Source organism: Pseudophryne corroboree, chromosome 10 (genome assembly GCF_028390025.1).
Source record: "Pseudophryne corroboree isolate aPseCor3 chromosome 10, aPseCor3.hap2, whole genome shotgun sequence".
NCBI lineage: Eukaryota > Metazoa > Chordata > Amphibia > Anura > Myobatrachidae > Pseudophryne > Pseudophryne corroboree.
Genome location: NC_086453.1, coordinates 342,807,819 through 342,818,892, shown reverse-complemented (window position 1 = coordinate 342,818,892; position 11,074 = coordinate 342,807,819). Strand labels below are relative to the sequence as shown.

Here is an 11,074-nt window from a genome sequence, read left to right as displayed (position 1 = left end):
CTCCTGGACTTGCCTCTTAATTTATGATTGCAGACACCTGTGTTGAACAGGTGAATGGATAAGAAAGGTGTTTCAGCACAGGTGCTGCAATCATAAATTAAGAGGGAAGTCCAGGAGCAGATCATTGTGTCCCTCCTTGAGAGGGTCATGTTGGGAGGTATGCTTCAGATCATGAGCTTTTCCATGCCTTCAGCATACTTTTTTTCTCCCCATCATTCTGGTACAGGTTGATCTTAGTTTCATCTGTCCAAAAAATGCTGTTCCAGAACTGGGATGGCTTTTTTCGGGGCAAAGTCTAATCTGGCCTTTCTATACTTGAGCCATATGAATGGTTTGCACCTGAATTTCAATCATGCAATACCATCAGGGAGGCGTCTGATTGGCTCCAAATTTATTCTGCAGCAGGACAACGACCACAAACATACAGCCAATGTCATTAAGAACTATCTTTAGCGTAAAGAAGAACAAGGAGTCCTTGAAGTGACGATATGGCTCCCACAGAGCCCTGATCTCAGGATTACATGAAGAGACAGAAGGATTTGAGCAAACCTACATCCACAGAAGATCTAGGTTTTGCTTGAAGGAACAACCTAACTGTTGAGTTCCTTCAAAAATTGTGTGCAAGTGTACCTAGAAGAATTGATTTAGAATTCCCTTCTGTTCATTCACTTTGCATCTTGTTAATGGATAAAAATAAACTATTAATACTTCCATTTTTGAAATCATTCTTACTTGCAGCATTGTTTCCACACCTGCCTAAAACTTTTGCACAGTACTATATATATATATATATATATATATATATATATATAATTGTGTTTTGAATTCTAAAAAAAATATATGAAGGAGCTAATTGGTAACTTCAACATCCTTTAGAAGTTTTGATACATTTCCCCTTTATACTTGTTATAGTGTTGGGAGAACGAAGCAGCTGCACACGGAGGAACCTGACCTTTCCACACGGATATGCACATCTAGGCCTCGCTTGTGGAGCTCTGTGTCTTCTGTGGTAGCGCTGTGATGTATCCCGGCTGTTGGATTCCCAATACCACTCAAGAAACCGGTGCCGGATCATAGCAGTCGACATCATGAAGATATCAGAGTTTAGTGGTAGCGCCTGGGGGTGGGGGGGGGGGTGGTTAGGCACTAGGGTAGGGTTAGGCACTATGGGGGGTGGTTAGCCCTAGCAGCCACCCTCAAGGGTTAACCGCAGCCAACACCCCCGGAGGGTTAGCCACAGCCACCACCCCTGACGGTTAGGGGACAGGGGTGGACGGGTGGGTCAGAAGGGAGGGGTATGTAGGGTCAACTAGATCGACTACTATTGGTCGACAGTAAGTAGATCAAGATGGTTTCTAGGTCGACAGGGACTCTAGGTCGACATGTACTAGGTTGACATGACAAAAGGTCGACATGAGTTTTTTTACTTTTTTGGGTGTCGTTTTCTCCGTACAGTGACCGGGAACCCCAATTAGCGCACCGTATCCCCTCGCATGGCTCACTTTGCTCACCATGCTTCGGGCAGGTTACCATTCCCAATTGTATCCACGTGGATCGTAAAGTAAGAAAAAGTTCTAAAAATGATTTTTTTTTTTAAAAACTCATGTCAACAGGGCTGTACTATGCATTGAGATTCTGAGCAAAGTCATAGAAACTAGGTATAGTCCAAGCCCTGTGTATCATCTCTGCTGTGACAAATAAAGAACCGTTTATAAAAACAAGGTTGGTATTCTTCCTGCAGGAGTGGTGCTGCAGGGTACAGATAGACAGTGACAGCACTGAGCTGCCAGGATTATCACTGGACTGAAGTAATGCCAACATCTGATCATCGTGTAACGAGCTGGGGGAGGAGATTTCTGTCCTCATTATAATACTTGTAGTAAGTAAAGCAATCAGCTAAGTAATAATAATGGTTCCCAGCTGTTCTGCTGGACACTAGCTGCACGGCGGTCTTTCTATTGCATCTTTAAAAAAAAGGAAATCCCTGGAGGGAAAAAAAAAGTTTTAGAAAGTACAGTCACTTCTTTCCAGCATTCCATAACCCAGCATAGAGAGGCAGAGTGCTGTTATATACATGTACACCGGGGACATCTGGACCAGTTCCTACATTCTGGTCACAGGGGAGCATCCTGGTTTCATTCTGGTAACTGTCCTGCTGAACACAACATAATCTGTCAGGCCACTGGCTGCCTCCACGTTACAGCATTGTGCAGAGGAGAGCTGGCTGAGGCAGGGAGAAAACAGCTGCTTCTAACAGATGATGAGATTTGCTGGCTCTTTAAACCCTGCCGGCAATGGAAGGAGAGGGAGGCTGTGTGTGTGACTGATAATGAGCTACAAGTCCAATAAGCCTTCACAGCACCTCCCAGAAAAAGAAAAAAAAAATCTATGCACAGGACAGGGATGTATATATAGCCCTACAAGAGGCTGAGGCTGCCTATGAGCCGACAGGTAGAGGAGTAGCTGCATATACTATAGGACTCTACCAGTGGGACGCACAGCAACATGAACATCTGGATTACTGGCTGAAGGACCAGCTCAGGCTCTACTAGTAAATGGGGCAGCTGACTACAATTCAGTCTTATGGACATCTCTTATTTTACTTTGCAATTGTTTCTTTCCAGTTCTTTGCAGCATTTTTGTCATTAAATTTGCAGCAACCTTTAAGCGGTGGATACATTTCGTTTTTATTTCTTGCAATGTTTTCTGGAGATAGATTTACCCTGCTGCTGTCGTCGTTTTTTCCTCTTTCTGCATAAAGTGTATATATATATTTTTGTTTCCAGTTTTTGGCCAATTTGTGGCTGAGTCAGGAACACCATGAACACACATCTGGCTGTCACCTCGTTGCTGGCTTTAGATTTCTTCTTTCTCAGCCCTTCGTTGTGTTCCTCTCTGGAAGGAGTTCTGGTCACCCCCAAAAAGCTTGAGTCTGACATAAATGGAAGGCAGTATTTTAGAGAAGGCAATGAACAGGCTAAAGACATGGGAGTCATCTTCCAGATCTCGGCTTTCCAGGAGGATTTCTACCTAAATCTGAGCCCCGATTCTCAGTTTCTTGCTCCAGCCTTTACCATGCACTTCCCTGGTGCCCTCCCCAAACCATCACAAAGCCTGAGACGTTGCTTCTACTCTGGAGACGTCAATTCCGACCGGGATTCCTTTGCTGCTCTGAGTCTCTGTGGGGGACTTCGGGGGGCTTTCGGCTACCAAGGGGTGGAATATTTAATCAGCCCTTTGAAAAACGGCACGTGGGATCAATTTCAAAGAAGCCAGCAGGGGCCGCACCTGCTGCAGCGAAGGAGAGCTCAGCATCAATCTGTGGACACCACCTCCAGGTGTGGGGTTGGCTCTGGCTTGAACCACGGCATCATGGAGGCTCTAGAGAGATACAAAGGCTCAAAGCACAACAAAAGCCAATCCAATGGCACCAGGGCCAGGGGCAGTCAGCGCTCCAGACGGTTTGCATCTATCACCCGGTACGTGGAGACCTTGATTGTGGCCGATGAGACAATGCTCAAGTTCCACGGAGATGACCTTCAGCACTATTTGCTCACCTTAATGGCCACGGCAGCTCGTCTGTACCGCCACCCGAGCATCCAGAACCCCATCAATATTGTCGTGGTAAAGTTTATGGTTCTCACCGATGATGGGAAAGGTCCCAAAGTTACCACCAATGCTGCCATGACACTGAGAAGCTTCTGTGCCTGGCAGAAGAAATGGAACAAAGTGAGTGACAAGCACCCCGAATACTGGGACACCGCTATCCTCTTCACCAAACAGGTGAGCCCCAAAGAGCAAGCCATGACCTGTGTCACTTTCCAGGGTTCAGGGAGTGTGTGTGAGGTCTGTTCATGTTATGCCATCCGCTACTATAACATAGATTTGTACCAAGCAGAATTCGCTGCCCTATGTAATGTGAATCCCCGCAAAACACATTTATCTCTATAAAAGTTGTGCAGGTTGTAAGCATTACACAATGTTGTATGTTTAAGTAGAAGTTGCTGGTCTGCCGCAGAGACCGTGGTCCATCAAGACAGCATATGCTCTATAAAAGGGTTACCATATCTACTATATATAAATGTTACTGTCACTTCATGTCATTATTCCAGCAGCATAATAATGAGTGAATTGGTGAAGAGGGAGGGAGGGGGGTTGACTGATACCCCTTTTCCACTAGCTCTAAAAACACAGCTAAATGCGCGGGGGCGCACATTTACCCGTTTTTTTTTCCTAGTGGAAACTGCCCCCCCTGCTAATTCCCGGATCAAGTGATCCAGGAATCCTACCCGGGTAGCTTGCCGGGTTGAACACGTGTTCAACCCGGTAAGCTGTGTAGTGTAAACGGAAGCCGTATCGCGCTCCCGTTCACAGTGTATGGAAGGGCGGCGCTGGGAGATCATGTGATCTCCCAGCACCGCCCCTGCCGCGTCAGCAGCAGCATCACCAACCCGGCAATATGCCGGGTTGGTGAGCTAGTATAGAAGGGGGCTGTATCACGGGTCGCAGCCGTGTCAGGCTCCCAGCTGCGACCCGTGCTACAAGTGGAAAAGGGGTATGATTGATGTAAAGCTGCAGATCTGACCATTTTCCTCCCTGCTGAGAATCCTTTCTATAACATTTGACAAACACTTTGTCAAGATGTGTTTTATATGAGTCAGTCTTGTTCACTTCACAGAGAAAAAAACAAGACAGACACAGATATAGGTTTACTGTAGTGAAAGGTAGTGTGTGTAGTAGAGATGAATGAATGTAAGTTTGCGGCAGCTGGGTAGGATCAGGACACAGGGATAGACCACAGGATGATTATACTGTAAACTCCGTAACAAAACATAGAGGGTTGCTCCCCGCTCGCTGTCACATGCCGGTATTTCAGCAGGTGGAGGCAGAGCCGTGTGTCAGGCAGCTAATGACACATTACACTTTCATCTCACTGACATAGAGGCTGCTGCCAACCCCGCATTTAGCAGGTTTACATAAGGAAGACAGAGTAGAATCTTTATTTTAAGACCCACGTGAGCATTGGAGACGCAGTCTGGTGTTATCTAGCAAGGCGATATAGAGACGCTTTAGGAACCTTCTGTAACAGGATCCAGGACTTGTAGCATGTTTATCCTGGCTGATGTTCAGGCCGGGACAGGGATATTTATTCATAAAGTGCTGACACATGCCAGAGCGTTATAACATGGCATCACCAGCACCCAATGGCTGCTCACCATGCAGGGCTGAGAATGCAGAGCACAAGCCGACTTGTGAAACTGAACTGGCATTAAATAAAGTTATTCTTGTTTCTGCTATAGCATTATGGGAGTAATTCAGAACTGATCGCTAGGCTGCGTTTTCGTACAGCGGACGATCAGGTCTAAACTGCGCATGCGTATGCAGCGCAATGCGTAGGCGCGTCGCACGGGTACAAAGCAGATCGCCGCTCAGCGATAGGTTTGTGCGAAGGATCCATTCGCACGGGCATTCGCATGGAGATTGACAGGGAGAAGGCGTTTGTGGGTGGCAACATTTTCTGGGAGTGTGTCCAAGCGTTTGCAGGGAGGGTGTCTGACGTCAGTTCCGCTCCCGGACAGGCTGAAGTGATGGCAGCGGCTGAGTAAGTTGTGGGCAACTCAGAGACTGCACAAAATCTGTTTTGTACCGCTCTGCTACACTGGCGATCGCACACTCCCCTGTGTGCAGCGACAATCTGATCGCAGCAGTGGTCTGAAGTAGGCCCTATGTCAGCAATGTGTGTGTGATCTGTATCCATTGATGGATTGATAGTGATAAGCGCAATAATACGGTATGCAAATGTAACTATATTTATGGCTAAACACATGGATTCGCCAGCCAAGATGGCGGCATTGGCACAGCGACAAATGTTTGCGCTGCCTGCTAGGGAGAGTTAGACATATTGGTTGCCCCTAGGTGCAGACTCAGTGGATTTAAGTGACAAAGTAGATTTCATTTTGTGGATGGGATACACTGAATGAGCTTGTAATGGAAGTGGTCCCCATTTTACAGGTAGTAGCAACACATCCTACCCCCTCCCTGCTAAAGGGCTGGGACTCCAGATACATTTCTGAATGTATAAGTAATCTTTCACCAATGTAAGGAAAAAAACAACAACACTATAATGAAAGTGCTGCATGTTGTGCCTGAATGAGCTGTATAAGTGCACCTGTCCCCAGCACACAGCGGAGGAGACTGGCGGCTCGTTGGCTGCACAATATTGATGATTAGAACGATTATTCAGCAGATCTGATCACTAAGTACTCGTGACTCTTCTGCTGCACAAAGTTCCTCATATTAAGAGACTCGGGGGGTAATTCTGAGTTGATCGCAGCAGGAAATTTTTTAGCAGTTGGGCAAAACCATGTGCTCTGCAGGGGAGGTGGATATAACATCTGCAGAGAGAGTTAGATTTGAGTGGGTTATTTTGTTTCTGTGCAGGGTAAATACTGGCTGCTTTATTTTTACACTGCAATTTAGATTGCAGATTGAACACACCCCACCCAAATCTAACTCTCTCTGCACATGTTATATCTGCCCACCCTGCAGTGCACATGGGCCCTCATTCCGAGTTGTTCGCTCGGAGATTTTCATCGCATCGCAGTGAGAATTCTCTTAGTGCGCATGCGCAATGTTCGCACTGCGACTGCGCCAAGTAACTTTACTATGAAGAAAGTAAGTTTACTCACGGCTTTTTCATCGCTCCGACGTTCGCATTGTGATTGACAGGAAATGGGTGTTACTGGGCGGATGCACGGCGTTTTAGGGGCGTGTGGCTGGAAACGCTACCGTTTCCGGAGAAAACGCAGGAGTGGCCGGGGAAACGGTGGGTGTGCCTGGGCGAACGCTGGGTGTGTTTATGACGTCAGCCAGGACCGAAAAGCACTGAACTGATCGCACAGGCAGAGTAAGTCTGAAGCTACTCAAAAACTGCTAACTCGTTTGTAATCGCAATATTGCGCATACATCGGTCGCACATTTAAGAAGCTAAGATTCACTCCCAGTAGGCGGCGGCTTAGCGTGTGTAACTCTGCTACATTCGCCTTGCGAGCGATCAACTCGGAATGAGGGCCATGGTTTTGCCCAACTGCTAACAAAATTCCTGCTGCGATCAACTCAGAATTACCCTCTCTGAGTTGGAAGTAAAGCTAAAAAAGCTAGTACTGTATCTTTGTATCTGGATCACACTATGCTGCAGTGCAAGGGGTGCAAATAAACGTATTGCTTCTTCATGCAGGGTATATAATATATTGGTTGCTTCTGCATGTAGCCCACACATGCTGGACGGCTTTATGGTTACACTGCAATTTAGATATGAGTTACTTACACCTCATAATCCAGCGTTCTGTTTCTGACCTGCACATTATTTGATGAGGTCACTACTTCAGCACAGATGCAGATATATTACCTGAGTCATTACATTGGCAATGATCAGTTACTACACTCCACCAGTATACAGTATGACACTATTTCACAGTTGCCTACCCTCCCTCATTCTGCAGGAGACTCCCTGAAATAGAAGTAATCTCCCTCACTCCCTGAATAGACCAGCAATCTCCCTGATTGCACCTTAACTCCATTATGCAGCCGTTACATTCTTGGAGGGAAAAATAAATCAGAAATACATACATTCAAATGGGATCATCAGCGCCATTTCCCTGCATTGGTTATAAGGCACAATGATCCCTATGGCCACTTATAGTATATGGAACCTCTTGTAAAACACAATACCCGAGCAAATTCCGCAAAATATCAGTGTCTTTTCTTCAACAAACAGATCTTACTAACTTTGGGGCTCATTTACATTTGGATGTAAGTCATATTCATGACTCACCTCTCCGGTGTAGCGGTACGCGTCCACGCTGATAGGTGTTACTTTCACAGTCTCCCTGAAATGCTTTTTCAAAAGTAGGCAAGTATGCATTATTTATGTCCCAACACTGCAGTAACCTGGGACATGGGGGTCATCATGAAGGACCCCCGATAAGTATCCAACTCACTGCAAGTTCTCTCTCCGGTGTGGGAACGGCTGTCCTGAGAAACGTCCGTCCCCACAATACTTATGACTGCTGACTTTGCATTGTTAGTGTACATGTGTGAACAGAAATGATGCATGCAGTGCGCAGAGGATGCAGGGAGGAGGGGGGAGAGGGATCCAAACAGATCCCTGTTCACAACAAAGATCTCCTCCCCATAGGAAGGTATATCTCCTAACTGTGGTGCCTCGAGATACGGGAACCTGTGTGCGCACCCTAAGGGGGAGGAGCCTCAAAGCACCCCCATTCGCATCAGTGTGGTGGCGTGCCCAGCACTCCCTAAGATGCTGTGCTGTGGTGACGGTGCCCTCCTGAGGGACACTGCGGACCACAGGTGGGATAACGAGACCGTTCTAGAGAAATGGGACTGTCCTGCTGAATGTGTGACAGTAGGACTCCAGAAACTAAGGCTATATCAATATATTTGTTACTATGTCAGAAAGTCACTGGTAATCATTCTCTCAGGAGGGTGGGACCCCAGGGAGATGCACCCCACTTAATGAGTACATGCAGGCGCATACTTGCCTACTCTCCCGGAAGCTGCGGGAGGCTCCCATTTTTTGGGGTAGCCCCCCCCCCCCCCCCGCACCCCCGGAAGAGTAGGCAGGTCTCCCGCATCTTGCTCGCACCCTAGTGATGCGGGCAGGATGGAGAGATAATCCCCCGTATTCGCGGGTCCGTGGGGTGGGGAATTAGTTAAAATGATGCAAATCGCGTCAATGTCACGACCCAGTCTCCTGCAGCGTCTCCTCTCCGGGCTTCTCCCGGAGCAGAGAAATTGAAAGTAGGCAAGTATGATGCAGGGGCAGGACACAGGACATAAAGAGGTGTCTGCCCCTCCAGAAGTACTGACTGGGATAACTTTGGGCTTGGTGCAGGCAGATCATGTGCGGCTGCGATTACTCATAGAGTCTCAAGTGCAAAAATATGCAAATGCAAAAGTAAGTGTTCCCCCTGTGTGCTTCCGTGTGATGGACCGAGCACTCCCTGCTATACCCACTCTTCTTATCTGAGCATTGCTCAAGTGCGCCGGGGATCCGCTCTCTCCACCATCAACTCACCATCAGTCACAAAATCAACTCCTTCAGCAGCCCCTGCCTGGTGCAGATTCCCCAGTGACTTTATTACGCTATGGCCACTGTGGATGAGGTGCTGCGAATGCAATCTCAGCCTCATGCTGAAGCATGCCCATGCCACTCCCATAACATCCCCAGGCCACTCCCATAATATACCCATGTCACTCCCATAACATCCCCACACCGATCCCATAACATCCCCAGGCCACTCCCATAATATACCCATGTCACTCCCACAACACCCCACACCAATCCCATAACACACCCATGCCACGCCTATAACATGCCCATGCCACTCCTATAACACGCCCATGCCACTCCCATAACACACCCATGCCACTCCCATAACATGCCCATGCCACTCCCATAACACGCCCATGCCACTTCTATAACATGCCCATGCAACTCCCATAACATCCCCACACCGATCCCATAACATCCCCAGGCCACTCCCATAATATACCCATGTCACTCCCATAACACCCCACACCAATCCCATAACACACCCAAGCCCTCCTATAACATGCCCATGCCACTCCCATAACACACCCATGCCACTCCAATAACATGCCCATGCCACTCCCATAACACGCCCATGCCACTTCTATAACATGCCCATGCCACTCCCATAACATCCCCAGACCGATCCCATAACATCCCCAGGCCACTCCCATAATATACCCATGTCACTCCCCACAACACCCCACACCAATCCCATAACACACCCATGCCACTCCTATAACATGCCCATGCCACTCCCATAACACACCCATGCCACTCCAATAACATGCCCATGCCACTCCCATAACACGACCATGCCACTTCTATAACATGCCCATGCCACTCCCATAACATGCCCATGCCACTCCTATAACATGCCCATGCCACTCCCATAACATGCCCTTGCCACTCCCATAACACGCCAATACCACTCCCATAACACCGCCATGCCACTTCCTTAACACGCCCATATCACTCCCCATGCCACTTACATAACACGCCCATGCCACTTACATAACACGCCCATGTCACTTCCGAACACTCTCCATGCCACTTACATAACACGCCCATGTCACTCCCATAACACATGTCACTTACATAACACGCCCATGTCACTTACATAACACTCCCATGTCACTTACATAACACGCCCATGTCACTTACATAACACGCCCATGTCACTCCCATAACACGCCCATGTCACTTCCGAACACTCTCCATGCCACTTACATAACACTCCCATGTCACTTACATAACACGCCCATGTCACTCCCATAACACATGTCACTTACATAACACGCCCATGTCACTCCCATAACACATGTCACTTACATAACACTCCCATGTCACTTACATAACACGCCCATGTCACTCCCATAACACGCCCATGTCACTTACATAACACGCCCATGTCACTTACATAACACGCCCATGTCACTCCCATAACACATGTCACTTACATAACACGCCCATGTCACTCCCATAACACGCCCATGTCACTTCCGAACACTCTCCATGCCACTTACATAACACTCCCATGTCACTTACATAACACGCCCATGTCACTCCCATAACACATGTCACTTACATAACACGCCCATGTCACTCCCATAACACATGTCACTTACATAACACGCCCATGTCACTCCCATAACACGCCCATGTCACTTACATAACACGCCCATGTCACTTACATAACACGCCCATGTCACTCCCATAACACATGTCACTTACATAACACGCCCATGTCACTCCCATAACACGCCCATGTCACTTACATAACACTCCCATGTCACTTACATAACACGCCCATGTCATTCCCATAACACGCCCATGTCACTTACATAACACGCCCATGTCACTTACATAACACGCCCATGTCACTCCCATAACACATGTCACTTACATAACACGCCCATGTCACTTACATAACACGCCCATGTCACTCCCATAACACATGTC

General features: G+C 47.7%; 1 protein-coding gene across 1 annotated transcript in view; it reads left to right on the top strand.

The window, feature by feature from the left end:
- Positions 1-2,047: 2,047 nt before the first annotated feature.
- The window catches only part of ADAMTS15 (ADAM metallopeptidase with thrombospondin type 1 motif 15), a 90,639-nt gene continuing 81,612 nt past the window's right edge, over positions 2,048-11,074 (top strand). Inside the window, exon 1 of the mRNA XM_063943630.1 lies at positions 2,048-3,783. Within this exon, the coding sequence (XP_063799700.1) occupies positions 2,821-3,783 (963 nt within the window). The 5' untranslated portion in view covers positions 2,048-2,820. The remainder of the gene's footprint in view (positions 3,784-11,074) is intronic.